This window comes from Musca autumnalis, unplaced genomic scaffold (assembly GCF_047663935.1).
Source record: "Musca autumnalis isolate F117 unplaced genomic scaffold, ASM4766393v1 scaffold_5, whole genome shotgun sequence".
Taxonomy (NCBI): Eukaryota; Metazoa; Arthropoda; class Insecta; order Diptera; family Muscidae; genus Musca; species Musca autumnalis.
Window position 1 is genome coordinate 172,338,080 of NW_027412088.1, and position 18,160 is coordinate 172,356,239.

The window sequence follows — 18,160 nt, forward strand, 5'->3', positions numbered from 1 at the left end:
CAACAAAATTTGTTGTTGGGTGTTGATATAAACGAGGTTATTATAGTTAGGAAATCTAAAAATACCACAACCAATATTGCAGTTAGTCATAAATTAACGTTACGGCAGAGAACGAACATAAAGGAGAGTAACGTTATGTGCTCATATTTCCTTAAGCAAATCAAACAAACAATAACGTTAGAAAATTAATATTCTTGTTATTCGTTGTTATTCTTGCTGTTAATGGCAACAGTGGCAGTTTTTTTTTCTATTGTTGTGGAATGTTGTTACATTTGTGGCATAGAATTACAGCACGAAACCCAAGAAGAAGCAGCACAATACCAATCGTCACATACTATGCAATCCCAGATAGTGTAAATCGTTTACGATAAGAAAACAATTATGGCACATTTGGTTCATTCCCCTTCCCAAGCCAAAAGCAATCAAACTTTAATGGACAGACATTTTTTTTAGATATAAAACCAATGGATTGACATTACAGAGCTTATGGCAAAGGGAGCAATAACATGAAACATAAACCATTCAAACCATCATCGTCGCACTCGTCATCGCTTTTACCATTAACACGTTCAATTTTATTTGGCTTTTGTATCGATGGGGTATATTTTCCTCCCTTCTCTCTGGAGTCAGAAGAATTTATCAAATCATAACAAACTAGTAAACGAAATCATAAAATCCGGCAATAAACAATTTTGGAAATTGATATTTTATTAACAAATTATAAACGAACTATGGTCATTTTTACAATGTAAATATGAGCAGGACTTTGGCCTCAGAGTAGGCGGTATGATATTCTATAAAAAGAAATTCAGATCATCTATGAGAAGGCTATCATAGTTTTTGGTGCAAATAGTTACAGTTCTTCAACAGCAACAGCATTCTTATGAGAAGAGCAACACCTCTACTATGAGAAGAGCTACAACTTTTCAATGAGAAGTGCAACAGCTATTTTATGAGAAGAACAGCAGCTCTTTCAAGAGAGTGGCAACAGTTCCTCTTCTGTGAAAATAGCTACATTTCTTCTATAAAAAGTGCTGCGGGTGATCATCTATGAGAAGAACTGCTAACTCTTCTTTCAGATCTTCTATGAGAAGATCCACTACTCTTCTATGAGAAGAGCAACATCTCTTCTATGAGAAGAGCAACATTTCTTCTATGAGAAGAGCACCATCTCTTCCTTGAGAAGGCCAACAACTCTCCTTCTTTGAGAAGAGCATCATAGAAAACTGATCTTCTATTAGAATAAGTTTTGCTCCTCTATGAGAAGCTTCTGCTTTTCTAGGAGAAGTGTTTGTGCTCTTCTATGAGAAAAGTTTCTGTCCTTCTTTAGGAAGATCTTGTGCTCTTCAACGAAACGAGCTTGTGCTCTTCTATGAGAAGAGTTTGTGTTCTTTTATGAGAAGAGTTTCTGTCCTTCCATGAGAAGAGTTTGTGTTCATCTATGAGAAGAGCTTCTGCTCTTCTATGAGAAAATCAACTGCTCTCCTTTGAGAAAAGCTCTTGATCTTCTATGAGAAGATATGAGAAGACCACTGCCTTTCTATGAGAGGAGCTACTGCTATTGAATGAGAAGAGTTTTGGCTCTTCTAAAAGAAAAGCTAGTGCTTTTCTAGGAAAAGAGCGTTTGCTCCTCTAGAAAAGAGTTTCTGTTCTTCTATAAGAAGAGTTTCTGCTCTTCTATAAGATGGGAATCTGAACTTTCATAAAAGGACTCCTACTTTTTTTTATACGAAGGGCTTCTGCTCCTCTATGTGAAGAACTCCTGCACATCTATGAGAAGAGCTTCTGCTCTTCTTTGAGGAGAGCTTCAGTTCTTCTATGAGATGATCCACCGCTCTTCTTTGAGAAGAACTACTGGTCTTCTTTGAGAATAGCTACGGGTCTTCTATGAAAAGAGCTTCTTATTTTAATTTTTAAGACTTTGTCTTATTGGGCTTTTCTTGAGAAAAGCTCTTGCTCTTCTATGAGAAGATCCACTGCTTTTCTATGTGAGGAGCTACTGTTATTATGTGAGAGGAGCTTTTGCTGTTCTAAAAGAAAAGCTTGTGCTTTTCTAGGAAAAAGCGCCTGCTCCTCTATGAGTAGAGTTTCTGCTCTTCTATAAGAAGGGAATCTGAACTTTCATGAGAAGGACTTCTGCTCTTTTACAAGAAGAGCTTCTGCTCTTCTATGTGAAAAACTACGTTCTTCTATGAGAAGAGCTTCTTCTCTTCTATGATAAGAGTTTCAGCTCTTCTATGAGAAGAGTATGTGCTCTTCTATGAGAAGATTTTGTGGTCTTCTATGAGAAGAGCTTCTTCTCTTCTATGAGAAGGACTTCTGCTCTTCTATGAGAAGAGCTTCTGATCTTTTTTGAGGAGAGCTTCTGCTCTTCTTTGAGGAGAGCTACAGTTCTTCTATGAGAAGATCCACTGCTCATCTTTGAGAAGAGCTACTGGTCTTCTTTGAGAAAGCTACGGGTCTTCTATGAAAAGATCTTCTGCTTTTCTTGAGAAAAGCTCTTGCTCTTCTATAAAAGGATCCACTGCTTTTCTATGAGAGGAGCTACTGTTATTGTATGAGAAGAGCTTTTGCTCTTCAAAAAGAAGAGCTTGTGCTTTTCTAGGAAAAGGACTTCTGCTCCTCTTTGAGAAGAGTTCCTGCTCTTCTATAAGAAGGACATCTGAATTTTCTAAGAAGGCCTTCTGCTCTTTAATAAGAAGAGCTTCTCCTCTTCAATGAAAAGAGCTTGTGCTCTTCCATGAGAAGAGCTTCTGCTCTTCTATGAAAACAACTTGTGCTCTTCTATGAGAAGAGTTTTTGTTCTTCTATGAAAAGAGCTTATGCTCTTCTATGAGAAGAGCTACTGCTCTTCTATGTGAAGAACTTCTGCTCTTCTATGAGAAGAGCTTCTGTTCTTTTATTAGAATAGCTTCTTCTCTTCTATGAATAGAGCTATTGATCGTCTATTAGAAGTACTTATGATCCGCTATGAGAAGATCTTGTGATCTCCCCTGAAAAGAGCAATTACTCCCTTTATGATAAGAGCTAAAGCTCTTCTTTGAGAGGACCTCAAGTTTTATATGGAATCTTAAGCTCTTTTCGTGAAAAATATGTTGTTCTTATCATAGAATTGACTGTAGTTCTCCGCATAGGAGAGTCTGTAGTTTTTCTTACAGAATAATCCGTAGCTCTTCCCATAGAAGAGTCAGTCTTAGAGAAGAGCTGTTTCTCTTCTAATAGAAGAGTCTATAGCTCTTCTCATAGATCTACCTAGGGAAGACCTCAAGAAGTCTTCTTCTGTTTAGAGAAGAATTCACGAACCCTTCATATATTTATAGTAGACCTAGAAAGTCTTTATCTGCCTTTTGAAGACCTCAAGAGTTTACCCTCTGTATTCGGAAGACCTCAAGATGTCTTCTCCGGCCTAAAGAAGTCCTCAGGAAGTCTTCTTGTACCTATAGAATACCCTAGGAAGTCTTCTTATGCCTACAAGTGGCCCCAGGAAGTCGACTGCTGCCTATGGATGATCTCAAGAGGCATCCTTCAGTCTATAGAGGACCCCAATAAGTCTTATTTTCCCTATAGAATACTTCAAAAGCTCTTATTCTGCCTATAAAAAAATTCAAGAGGTCTTCTTTTGCCAAAAAAGACCTCAAGAGGAGCTGGGGTTCTTCTCATAGAAGAAGGAAGTCTTCTTATGCCTACAAGTGGCCCCAAGAAGTCGACTGCTGTCTATAGAAGATCTCAAGAGGCATCCTTCTGTCTATAGAGGACCACAATAAGTCTTATTTTCCCTATATAATAATTCAAGAGCTCTTATTCTGCCTATAAAAACAACTTCAGGAGGTCTTCTTTTGCTAATAAAAGACCTCAAAACGAACTGGGGTTCTTCTCATAGAAGAAAAGAAGTTTTTCTCATAAAAAGGTTCTTTTCAGAAAAGTGCAAATGTTATTCTCATAGAAGAGCAGAAACCCTTCTAATAGAAAAGCTGAAGCCCCTCTCATAAAAAGAAGAAGCCACTCCACATGAATAGAATAAACAGTCTTCATGGGAGAGGCGAAGCTCTTCACATAGAAGAGCAGAAATTCTTCTTATAAAAGAGCAGAAGCATTACTTATAAAAGAGCGGAAGCTTTACTTAAAAAAATAGCAGAAGCTCTTCTCATAGAAGAGTATAACCACTACTCATAGAAGAGCTGAAGTTCTTCTCACGAAGAGCAAAAACTCTTCTCATTGCAGAACAGAAGGCATTCTTAGGGAAAAGGCTTTTATCTTTGAAGAAGCTCTCCTCAAAGCAAAAATTCTTCTCATAGGAGAACAGAAGCTCTTCTCATACAAGAAGAGAAGTTCTTCTCATACAAGATCAAAAGCTCTTCTCATAGAAGAGCACAAGCTTTTCTTATTGAAAAGCAGACGCTTTGCTTATCGAAAACCAGAAACCCTTCTCGTAAAATAGCAGAAGCTCTTCTCATAGAAGGGCTCTTCTTATCGTAGAGCTCTTCTTATCTCATAGGAAAGCAAAAGCCCTTTTCATGGAAGAACAGAAACTTTTCTTGTCGAAGAGCAGACTCTTTACTTATCAAAGAGCAGAAGCTTTTCTCATAACAGAGCAGAACGCCTTCTTATAGAAGAAAAGAAGCTCTTTTCATATAAAACAGCAGAAACTCTTTTCTCATAGAAAATCTGGGGACGTTCTCAGAGAAGAGCACTTTTCGAAGAAGAGCCAACAGCACTTCGGATACAAGAAATGTGGCTCATGTCATAGAAGATGTGTAGCCCTTCTCATAGAAGAGCTGTTGATCTTCTCATAGAAGAACCTTAGAGCTTCTCATAAAACATTTTTCTGTTCGTCTCTGAGATGGTTTTCGCTCTTCTATGAGAATAACTTCTGCTCTTCTATGAAACTCTTCTCTTTCTTAAGCTCTTTCATAAGAAGTTCTTAAGCTCTTCGTTGATGTGAACTTCTGATCATATTTGAGAAGATGTCCTTCTCTTCAATGAGAAGGCGTTAAGCTTTTATATAACAAGATTTTATGCTCTTCTATGAGAGAATACTTTAAGCTCTTCTATAAGAAAATCTTAGGATTCTCTATGTGAAGACCTTACGCTCTTTTATGAGAAATTCTTTCTATAAGAAGACCTTACTCTCTTCTGTGAGAAGATCTTTCTACAAGAAGATTTTCGCTCTTCTATGAGAATAACTTCTGCTCTTCTATGAAACTTTTCTCTTTCTTAACCTCTTTCACTTGAAGGGTTTAAGTTTTTCGCTGAGTAGAACTTCTGATCATATTTAAGAAGACTTTAAGCTCTTCTATAAGAGAACACCTTAAGCTCTTCTATGTGAAAACCTTAGGCTTCTCTATGTGAAGACCTTACGCTCTTTTATGTGAAGACCTTACGCTCTTCTATGAAAAGATTGTTCTATAAGAAGGCCTTACTCTCTTCCATGAGAAGATCTTTCTACAAGAACATCTAAGCTGCTTAAAGAAGAAATCTTAAGCTCTTCTATTTAAATTGTTTAAACTGTTTATTTTAATAATTTATTTAAACCCCTGCGTTGAACCTTGTATTCAAAACATCCGAAACACTTGACATTTATGAAGTATCATCAAAGTTCCCCATAATTTCATAACAAATGTTTGGCAAAGTTTCAAAACTGTTTAACAAAAGTCATAAAATTTAATAACTTTTTTGTTTCATAGAGATTGCCTTGCCATTAGAAACTTTTAATTGGCAAATTGCAAAACTTTTTTCGCATAGGACTCTTGAAACTTTTTGCTATAAATAAAATCAACTGAAACAAATGTTTAAAATAATTAGGAAAATATTTCGCCACTTTAAAGAGGGTGGTTTAATAATTGAAACAAAATCCAATACAAGAATAAAATATTTTTAATTATTTACAAAATGTTTAGTTTTTACAGATGTTTAAATATTTAAGATAGAATTAAAAAATAAATAAATAAATTGTTTTTTTTTTAGGAAAATATTTCGCTACTATAAGAGAGCTGTTAAATAATCCTAAAAATTTAAACAACTTATTTGTATTTATTTAATATATAATAATTTTTAGAAATGTTTTTCAATTTAAAACATTTAAAAGCCTTTTTAGCAATTTAAATAAATGCAAAAAAAAAACTATAAAATATATTTTTTAATTATTTATTAAATATTTTTTTAATTAATTTTTAATTTTTTAAATATTTAAGATAAAATTAAATCTAAAAAATTAAATAAATTATTTATACTTATTTTATAAGTATAGTTTTTTTACAAATTTTTAAATTCTTGATCTAATAAAATATTTTTCCTCCTCCCTCTTTCCTTTCAGGTGGTGATTTCGGGTGCATTATGTACAGTAGAAGATTATGTAATAATGTCACAGTGTGCACACAACAAAGCCATATATTTAGCTGCAGAAGGAACAGTCTCAGTGACAGATATCTCACAAACACGTAAGTTCGAACACAAATTCACATTTGACATTTCTTCTTTCATAAATAAAAGTCTAGCTTTAAGTCTTCGAATTTTTTTCTATTGTTGATGACAACAACAACAACAAATTTGTTGTCAGTTGTTGTTTATTTGTTTGTTGTAGTTCATTGTTTATTGATGAGTTTTTAAAGACATTTCTAATGACGATCATCATCTTTATTCACATATTGAAGTTTAAGCTAAAGAAAACCCCGAGAAGAGTATGGAAAAACTGTTGGGTGTCCATCCATCGATCACAACGACGAACGGCCAGCAGTCAAACATAAAAAAATGTTAATAGGCCTGGGAATTATAAACAAAAAAAAAACAAAATCGTTTATTTTCCCCCCAACCACTTTTCTCAATTATTTATGCATTTCAACGTGACATACATACGAAATAAATCCACCATAGGCATATGTGTTGCTTCTTGCCTCGTTTCCCCCTCCTCACCCTCTTTTTCGCTGTCACTCTGTTAAACTACAATAAATAAATGCACATTGTCATTGTCAAACTGAAGATGTTGGTGATGTTGGGAAAGGGGGGTTATAGGGGGAGGCAAGGTGAAGCGGGGAGTTGGAAATTTAAAATAGAAATTTTCATTTCCACACTCTATTTGTGGAATATATTAACACCCAACAGATGAAGAAGATGAAAAAGATGAAAAGAAGAAGCAGCAACTCAACAATTTCAAAATCTTAGATTTTTTTGGGAGGCAGAGACTGAGATGGTCATTCATAATGAAAAGTTTGAAGAGAGCAGGTCTTTGGGAAACTTCTCAATAATTTTTATTTAAATCGTAATTATGTTTTAATGGGTGCCATCGTGGTGCAATGGTAGGCACACCCGCCTGGCCAGACAATTCTGAATATTTCAGCCATGTAAAGCTGGTGTATTAAGGCTCGTCTTTTAGAGTCGGAAATAAATATTAGCTCACATATCGTTAAGCCACAGTATTTCATCCAACGAGGTTATATAAACTTTGATACGATCAAAAATATGTCTCATCGAAACAATGGTTTTAGACCCCAAGTATGTTTGGACGCAATCCGCTTCAAGCAGCTTGTAGCCGATTTGACCCTGTCCGTCCTATTTTACCCTGCATATGTGTCTGTATAGCTGATAATTCACCGATTTGGTCCAAACCTTGTCGCTCGCAATATTTTCTTTAAACTTATACCAAGTTCGAAGATGGGCCATATCGGTAAATTCCTTCGGGTACAAAAGTTTAAAGGGGTTTTCTTCAGATAGAGGGGTCAAATAGAAGGCTCTCTATTAGGGTCTTCTACAAACAGAAACCCTTTTTAAAATGTCCTTCTACCCATTAAAGTTCCTTTAAAGCGGTGTTCTATATATATGGAACCCTCTGAAGGGATCTTCTCCAGGTAGAGGGCCTTCTGGGGAGGTATTCCACAGATAAAATTCTATGGGCTCTTCGAGAATAGTTTTGACATTTTCATTGAACCCAAAACCAAGTTCGAAGATGGGCCATATCGGTCCATTCCTTCGGTTAACTTCAAATACAAAAGTTTAAAAGGGTCTTCCTTAGATAGAGGGATCAAATGACCTTCTACCGATAAAAGTTCCTTTAAAGCGGTGTTCTACATGTAGAAGCCCTCTAAAGGGATCTTCTTCAGGTAGAGGACCTTCTAAGGAGGTATTCCACAGATAAAATTCTAAGGGCTCTTCGAGAATTGTTTCGACATTTTCATCGAAACCAAACCAAGTTCGAAAATGGGCCATCTCGGCCCATTCCTTCGGGTAGCTTCAAATACAAAAGTTTAAAGGGGTTTTCCTTAGAAAGATGGGAAACATTTCTAAAGTTGTTTTCTACGGATAGAAGTTTCTCTAAATGGGGTTTCCATAGAGAGAAAACCCTTCTTTTTATTAGAGAACCTATTAAGGGTACTCCACAGATAGAGGCCTCTCTAACGGGATCTTCTAGGTGTATAAGCCCCGTTTTTAGGGGTCTTACATACATAAGACCCTCTGAAAGTGCCTTTTACTGACAGAAGCCCTATAAAGGGCCTTTAAAAAAGAACCCTCTCTAAATTGGTATTTTTTAAATAGAAACCCCTCTTACGGGGATCTTCTATAGATAGAAGCCCCACTAAAAGGGCATTCTGCAGATAGAAGGCTCTCAATAGGGGTATTCTACAAACAGAAGCTGCTTCTCTAAAGGGGTTTTCCACAGAAAGAAACCCCTTTAAAGGAGTCTTCTTTATATTAGAGAACTCATTAAGGGTACTCCACAGAGAGAGGCCTCTCTAAAGGGGTCTTCTACCTATAGAAGCGCCTTTTTAGGGGTCTTTTACATACATAAGACTCTCTGAAAGTGCCTATTACTGACAGAAGCCCTCTAAAGGGCCTTGTTTAAAAAAGGACCCTGTCTAAATTGGTCTTCTTTAAATAGAAACCCCTCTTAAGGGGATCTTCTATAGATAGAAGCCCCAATAAAAGGGTATTCTTCAGATAGAAGGCTCTCTATAGGGGTCTTCTGCAAACATAAGCCGCTTTAAAATTGTTTTCTACCGGTGATCTAAAGATAGCAGCGCCTCTCTTCTAAGAATATAAGCCACTTTAAAGGGCTCTTATAGCAATAGAACCAGCCTAGGGGGGTCCTCTAAGGATAGAAGCCCCTCTTCAGGGGTCTTCTATAGATAGAAGCCCCTCTACAGGGGACTTTTACGGATAGAAGCCCCTCTTAAGGGGTCTTCCTAAGACATAAGTTTCTCTTAAAGTGTTTCCTGCTGATGGAATCTCTCTAGGAGGCTTTCTAAATATAGAAGATTCTGTAAGGGTGTCTTCTACAGATAGTATACTCTCTCAAGAGTTATTCTACGGATAGAATAAGGGATTTTCTAAGGATAGAAGCTCTACTACGAATAGAACCCGTCTAGAGGGGTCCTCTAAGGATAGAAGCCCCTCTTCTGAGGCTTTCTACATATAAATTTCCCTTTTCAGGGGTCTTCTGCCGATAGAAGCCCCTCCTCAGGATCTTCCTCAGACATAAGATCCTCTTAAAGTGTCTCCTGCTGATAGAAACTCTCTAAGAAGCCTTCTAAAGATAGGAGAATCTGTAAAGGGGTCTTATACAGATAGAATAGGGCTCTCCTAGGGATAGTAACCCCTCCACGGGGGCCTTCCTTATTCAGAAGCCCTCTAAAGGGGTCTTCCAGATGGGCATTCTACAGAAAGAAGTCTCTCAAAAGGGGTCGTCTACAAACAGAAGTCGCTTTAAAATGGCCTTCTACCGATAGAAGTCCCTTTAAAGCGGCGTTCTACACATAGCAGCCCCCCTAGAGGGTATTCTAAGGATAGAAGCCCCTTTAAAGGGCTCTTCTAGGAATAGAACCAGCTTATAGGGGTCCTCTAAGGATAGAAGCCCCTATTAAGGGGTCTTCCTCAGACATAAGTTTCTCTTAAAGTGTATCCTGCTGACAGAAGCTCTCTAGGAGGTTTTCTAAAAATACGAGATTCTGTAAAGGGGTCTTCTATAGAGAGTATACTCACTCAAGGGTTAATTTACGGATAAAAGAAGGGATCTTCTAAGTTTAGAAGCTCTTCTACCAATAGAACCCGTCTAGAGGGGTCTTCTAGCTACAGAAGCTCCTCTTCAGAGGTATTCTAGGGATAGAAACCCTTCTTCCGGGGGTTTCCTCAGACATAAGATGTTCTTAAAGTGTCTCCTGCTGATAGAAGCTCTCTAAGGAGCCTTCTAAAGATAGGAGATTCTGTAAAGGGGTCTTCTACAGATAGAAGCCTCTCTTCAGGGTTCTTCTACGGATAGAAGCCCCTCTAAAGGGAACTTCTACAATCAGAAGCCCTCTAAAGGGATCTTCCAGAGCTAGCAATCATTTTCTACAGATATAAGACCCTCTAAAGAAGTCTTATGCAGGTACAAACTACTCGCAAGAGCTCTTCTGCAGATAGAATATTCTCTGAAAAGGCCTTCTACCGCTAGAAGTCCCTCTAAATGGGGTTTCCCACAGAGCATCTCTAAATGTGTCTTCAACAAACAGAAGCCGCTTTCAAATGGCCTTCTACGTATATGAGTGCATTTAAAGCGGTGTTCTGCAGATAAAGGCCCCTCTAAAGAAGTCTTCTAGAGATACGGGGCCTTCTGAAGAGGTATTCCACAGATAAAATTCTGTTTTTGCCTTTCCCTTTTCACAATGTTATACGTTTTTTCCGTTGGCAATCCGCGCTTCCTGACGAAATCTCACAAGAACTCGAAAAAATGCCTTTAGTGCTGTCGGGTACTACTTCTACTTCTGATCTTGTCTCAAATAGCTGTGCCTTGGGCGTATGACTTAAGCATACTATCGAACGTTACACCCAACATCTTAAGGTATTTAGTGGTCGGAATCAGGAACCCAACATGTTCCGGGGGAGCCTTATTTCAGCCGTCGATGTGATGAACGAAGTAGCATTGGTCATGGCAGCGCTTGACCTACCGAAACCCTTCGATAACGTCAAATATTTCAAGCTGTTCCAGGAAATTGGGAAGGCTTCATTCACTCCAGCCGTTTTTGTGGTATTCCTAAATAAGAAGTCTAATTCCCGTAGAGTAACACCGGAAGTTTCTCAAGGCGGGGTGATATCTCCGGAACTATTTAACCTCTAGCTTTCTAAAATTCCACACCCTCCAGACGGCATAGAGATCGTAATGTATGCGGATGATTGTACGATCTTGGCATCGTGTCCTATAGTCGATGATATATCGACGCCTCCAAAAAATAGTATGCTTAGTCGACTTAGCATGTTTTCAAGTTCTTTACATTTTTATATTTAACGTCCTTTAACGTAAATTCTGTCAAATTTTGGTAATAATCGGACAATCCGAACAGAAGTTATAAACAAATATTTACTTAGCATAGTACTGAAGGTCAAAGAAATTTCCAAACTTTTAGAGCTTGTCCTGCAAAACTCACTGTTCAGAATTAGCAAACTATTATTTGGAGGTGTCGAACGTCCTTTAACTTAAATTCTGTCAAATTTTGGTAATAATCGGACAATCCGAACAGAAGTTATAAACAAATATTGACTTATCATAGTACTGAAGTTCAAAAAAATTTCCACACTTGGAGAGCTTCTCCTGCAAAACTCACTTTTTAGACTTAGCATACTATTATTTGGAGGTGTCGATATGTGATAGCTTATCTACAAAGCTGAAAGGTAAAACTACCTTCTAAATCCACAGCCACACTACGCACGATAATGGTTTATTTTGCTGTAGAATATGTTGATTAGGTCTGTCAGTGGAATAATTCGACACATTGTTTGTGACACCTAGCCCACAAACGCCTAAAACTTCATGCTGGAAACTTCTATAACTTCTTTTGTCACCTGCGTTATTTATTTTTTAACATTGGGGATCTGTTTCTAGGACATTTAGGTTCATCACTCCTGTTATTATTTTTACAGTCATATCCTGAGCTTATTTAGCTGTTGGCAATGTCAACTTATTCCTTTCTACTTCTTTTTAATGAAATTTTCTCTCGAGTGTTCTAAGTCTCATACTCTCAATTTCATTTATTTTCTGTGATTACACAAAGTTATTAGTGTCCACAAAGTACCTATGCATTGAGGACTTAAATATCTGTTTGCCTAGTCCAACGTGCACGTATTGGTGACCGCCATGCAGGACTATTCTATTCTCCGTTTTTATTATTTATTAAGTCTGTGCTGTGTGTGTTCAAACTCATGAAACCATTATCACCACCTCAGACATAGAGTACAGGTGCAAAACAATGCTATTAAGGATTATTAATGTCCAAGCCGTAGGATTTATTGCTTTAGGGTACATAACCCAAACAAAAGTAAACAACACACCAGAATGTCCTTCAACTTGAGCACTGGCTTTCTAAGTGGGAAAATCCCATAATTAAATTGTTTCCTCTTACCAAATAGGAACAAGAGATAAGGATTTATTTGTATTACTTTAACACATTTTTATGATAGGTTATTGAGCTTAATCTCCCTAATCCTCGAGGTACTTAAACACTCTACTTGGGTCTACATGTGTGTATGTCACAATCCCATTGTCAATTTAACGCCTACCACTTGCCACTTTCACCGTGAATCTTTCACACATTTCTAGAGTCCTTGGTTTAATAATATTTGAATATAAGCTACCAACCAAAAAGGATCAAAATCATTCATTAGTTTCGGTTAGGTTCTCGAGTACCTTTAAATAGCCTGCCTGACTGCCTGCCTGGAGTGTGAGTTTTAACACACAAATCGCATCGGGTTGTGTGTGTTTTGCTTGTAAAACATAAATCTCTTCCTTCGTTTTGTTGTTTTCAAGATTTATGAGCCAATATGTCCTTCGCCGCTATGCAAAAAAAGAAACAATAGAAGCGTGCACATAATGGTACGCACACACACACACAAAAGTTGTAAAATCTAGTATTTAATTGCCATAATTGTTGTAACCAAACACAAAACAAACATAAATCGTTCCTGCAACAAAGGACATTTGTGTGTGCAGCATATTGTGGCCATTGTTGTTGTTGTTTTGAAATATTTTGCTGATTTTATTGGAATTATGGGTTGCGCCATTTATCCCTCCCTCCCATCCGCCCTTTTGTGAACCTCCTCCTCCTCCCTACTTTCACCACAATTTTAAATACCTGGATTTTATTACCAATAAATTTTGTGGTCTAATATAAAATAATATGGTATGGATGTTGTGCGGTTTTTGAAATTATGGCTAGGCCAGTGATTTTGTTTTATTTATGACCCAGCTGTTGCTTTCTAATTTGTCCTTTTGATATTGCTTTGTCCAAAAACAATGATGATGACATCTGTCTGTTTGGTCCAGCCAAGAGGGAGTGACCAAACATATTTTTTATATTACGCCTTAATTTGGAGATTTTATTTTCCATTTACAAAAAGGACATATCCTTAAACTGCAGTGAAATAAATACAAAGGAACGATTAAGTTAAACGCAAAATAGGGCGAGTTTAAAAACATGCCTGCTCCAGCGACAGGCCGTGTGCGCTTACTGATTTCATTATATATAAAGATATAACGCTAATTCCTGATGGCCCACAGGGTCTCTAACAAAAATTTCATCACGCCATAACGCGAAAGATCGACTAACGGCGGATCTGTCCTTCGGGGTTCATAATATACTCACCAAGGCCTTTCTTCCCCAAGAGGAATTTTCCGTGCCCCAGACTTTCACCTCCATTTTGTTGCACAGTGTTATCTAATCTAAAAAAAATGTGTTCAGCTAGGTGCAAGGTACCAACTACGGGGCTATATCAAAGAGTTAACCTATCTTTAATTTTTTGGCGGAAAAGTTTTATAGCTGCAGGGAACTTCAAGAGTCAAATTGAGGATAGTTTCATCAAAACAATGTAGACCCTCAAAAATGGACCCATGTGTTGACGAATTTCAGTGAAGAAATTTCGTGACTACTGAAAATTCCCGAAAATCGGGAGGTACAGTTATATGGGGGGATATACCAAAATATGGACCTATATTGACGATTATTTTTGAATAGACAAAATTGTAGCTAAAATTCTCAAAGTACCGATTAAAGTACCGATCATTAAAAATTGCAGCTAAAATTCTCAAAATACCGAAAATCGGGAGATACCGTTATATGGGGGCTATACCAAAACATGGACCTATGTTGACGATGTTTCGTTGGAGATGTTTTATGACCACTGAGAACTTCAAATGTCAAATTACAGCTATTTCGGTTAAAAATTGCAGCTAAAATTCTCAAAATAACGAAAATCGGGAGATACCGTTATATGGGGGCTATACCAAAACATGGACCTATGTTGACGACGTTTGGTGGAGATATTTCATGACCACTGGGAACCTCAAATGGCAAATTGCAGATAGTTCGGTTACAAATTGTGGCTAAAATTCTCAAAATACCGAAAATCGGGAGGTACGGTTATAAGGGGGCCATACCAAAACATGGACCTATGTTGACGATGTTTGGTGGAGATGTTTTATGACCACTGAGAACCTCAAATGTCAAATTGCTGATAGTTCGGTTACAAACTGTGGCTAAAATTCTCAAAATACCGAAAATCGGAAGGTACCGTTATATGGGGGCTATACCAAAACATGGACTTATGTTGACGATGTTTGGTGGAGATGTTTCATGACCACTGAGAACCTCAAATGTCAAATTGCAGATAGTTCGGTTACAAATTGAGGCTAAAATTCTCAAAATACCGAAAATCGGGAGGTACCGTTATATGGGGGCTATACCAAAACATGGACCTATGCTAACGACGTTTCGTGGAGATATTTCATGACCACTGGGAACCTCAAATGGCAAATTACAGTCAATTCGGTTAGAAATTGTAACTAAAATGCTCAAAATACCGAAAATCGGGAGGTACGGTTATAAGGGGGCCATACCAAAACATGGACCTATGTTGACGATGTTTCGCGGAGATCTTTTATGACCACTGAGAACCTCAAATGTCAAATTGCAGATAGTTCGTTTACAAATTGTGGCTAAAATTCTCAAAATACCGAAAATCGGGAGGTACCGTTATATGGGGTCTATACCAAAATATGAACATCTATTGACGATGTTTGGTGGAGATGTTTCATGACCACTGAGAATCTCAAATGTCAAATGGCAGATAGTTCGGTTAAAAATTGTTGCTCAAATGATCAAAATACCGAAAATCGGGAGGTACCGATATATGGGGGACGTACCAAAACATGGACCTATGCTGACGATGTTTGGTGGAGATGTTTCATGACCACTGACAACCTCAAATGTCAAATTGCAGATAGTTCGTTTACAAATTGTGGCTAAAATTCTCAAAATACCGAAAATCGGGAGGTACGGTTATAAGGTGGCCATACCAAAACATGGACCTATGTTGACGACGTTTGACGGAGATATTTCATGACTCACTTTTTAGACTTAGCATACTATTATTTGGAGGTGTCGATATTGTTGCTAAAATGATCAAAATACCAAAAATCGGGAGGTACCGATATATGAGGGTTATACCAAAACATGGACCTATGTTGACGATGTTTCGTGGAGATGTTTCATGACCACTGAGAACCTCAAATGTCAAATTACAGCCAGTTCGGTTAGAAATTGTAACTAAAATACTCAAAATACCGAAAATCGGGAGGTACCGTTATATGGGGACTATACCAAAACATGGACCTAAACCCATATCCTCTGGGATATAAGTTTGTTGATCACTGGGAACCCTAAGTGCCGAATTATAGCTAATTCGGTCTCCAAATGTGGCGAAGAACGTCAAAATACCTCAAATCCGAAGGTACCGTTATATGGGGGCTATACCAAAGAGTGGACCGATATAGCCCATCTTCGAACTTGACCTGCCTATGGAAAAAAGACCCTCTTTTTTAATTTAAACAAGTAAACAAGTATCAGTCGGCTCTGCCGACAGAGATATACCCTCAGCCAAACAAATAATGTATTTAGGGGTTTTAAAAAATTTTGGGAATTTGAACAGACAAAAATGTTCATTAGGATTAGAGATCAAAAGTTTTGCGGAGGAGATACTAAAAGGAATGGATCTACATTGACCATTATGGAAGTGGATCTCCAGCCACAGGGGTGCCATAGGGGGTCTTTACAACCTTCGGGATGTTTGCTTAAGACGTATGGACTTGCCCATAAAAAAACGTTTACCATCGTAATTGAGGCAGCGAATGCAAGTTGCTTCAAAAAAATCAAAGTGATTCGATAGCAGGTCTTAAAGTGAACTTATCCCAAATTTTGTGTGGGAGGTACCGGATGGAGTGGACAAATATAGTCCATATTTGAACCTGATCTATATCTAGTAGATATATTAGGATGTGTAAAGTATGGACCAAATCGGCCACTCCTTTCAAGATTTACCGTATGAACAAATTTTCCGAACATTTTTGAACTTTTGTGGGGGAGGTACCTGAAGGAGTGGACCGATATGGCTTATCATCAAACTTAAACTAAGTTTGGACAAAATATTACTAAGGCCAAATTTTGGACCGAATTGGCAGATCCGTTCGAGAGTTATCTTGCGCTCCAACCACCTCACACCGTGTCATAGGGTTTTTTTGCAACTTTCAGGCCATTTTCTCAGGAAGTATGAACATGCCCCTGATGAAACTTGTACCATCGTATGGAGGGCAGTGAATACAAGTTGCTAAAACAAAAGCGATTCAAGAGGTGGCCCTAAACTGAACTTATCCCAAATTTTGTGTGGGAGGTACTCGAAGGAGTGGACCGATTGAGTCCATATTGAAATCTTATTTAAGTCTGGTACACATTTCACGATGGGTAAATTGTGGACCAAATCGGTTACTCCCTTCAAGAGTTATCGTGGGCACAAATTTTCCGAACATTTTTAAACTTTTGTGGGAAAGGTACCGGAAGGAGTGGACCGATGTAGCTCATCTTCGAACTTAAACTAAGTTTGGACAAAATATTACGAAACCCACAATTTGAACCGAATCGGTTTATCCGTTCGAGAGTTATCGTGCGCTCCAGCCAGACAGACAGACGGACGGACATTGCTCAATCGACTCCAAATTTTCTGAAACACATTTCGTCCAAACATACTTGGGGTCTAAAACCATTATTTCGATGACGCACATTTTGCCCGTATGAAAGTGGTTATGTTATAAAGGTCTTGTTATGGACTAACCGAAGACTATAACGTTTTCCTAGAGAAGCTCAGCCCACAGGGTCTTCTGATAGATCAAGATTGTATTATATAGAAAATCAACGGATTTTTTAATGGATGTCCAGAACTCCTCTTATAGAAGACCCTAAGAACAACACAATTTTCTCTTATGAAAGACTAAACGTTACTCATATAGAGGACTTTAAAGTCGTCTTATAGAGGAACACAAGGTCCCACTATAGAACACCACCCTGACGTTTCAAACCTATAAGGACCGTTTCATGGTTTCATGTCACCATAATGCATAAACTCCTAATGTTGTTTGCCACGAATCCAACATTGCCTGGGAAAATGATGATATTTTCAAAATTATCCAGCCACGTGTTGGCAATAGAAATAATTGCTAAAAATCATTAGTGCATCATGGAAAAGAAAATAGTTACAGTTATTGCCTATTTCCTTTTGCAGTTATCATTGTGAGACCAATAAAGACCCCCCTTGGACAAACTGAAATACCGGCATGGGAATTTATTTTTAATTTTTTCTCAAAAGCAATTTCCTTGCTCCACTAAAAAATTCCCAAAATTTTGACATCATTATAAAAATAAATTTCAATTAGAAGGCAATAAAATTATGTGACCTAACTAACTAACGAACCTTGAAATTGAAATCTTTTAATCGAAATCAAATAATAAATTTCAATTTTCCCAATTTTTTTCCTATATGGGGGTAACTAATTAAAATGTCTATCTATTATTTATTTTCTTTTTGAACTAAAAATTTTTGATTAGCACCAATTGAGGCATCTACTCTCTCGTGCGATTCATTAGTTCCACTACATTTATACTAAATATAAATTTCAACTTAGACATACTTTAGACACCGAAAATAAAAGAAGAAAAACAAAAACAAAAAGAAAGCAAAATAAAACTAAAACCCCTATTTTTTTGTTTCATTACATTTTCATTTCAAATTTGCCATGAAATAAATGGCCATCGTTTGTAGCCTAGAGGGGGCTATGGTGCTGGCATAAGTCCTTCCTACCCATCCATCTGCTTTACCC

The 18,160-nt window shown here is 37.5% G+C and overlaps 1 protein-coding gene across 4 annotated transcripts in view; it reads left to right on the forward strand.

The window, feature by feature from the left end:
* The window catches only part of ths (thisbe), a 337,478-nt gene that overhangs the window by 242,706 nt on the left and 76,612 nt on the right, over window positions 1–18,160 (forward strand). For all 4 annotated transcript variants that reach the window (XM_073988389.1, XM_073988390.1, XM_073988391.1 and 1 more), the window contains one exon: window positions 6,314–6,437. In XM_073988389.1, coding sequence (XP_073844490.1) covers window positions 6,314–6,437 — 124 coding nt within the window. The remainder of the gene's footprint in view (window positions 1–6,313; window positions 6,438–18,160) is intronic.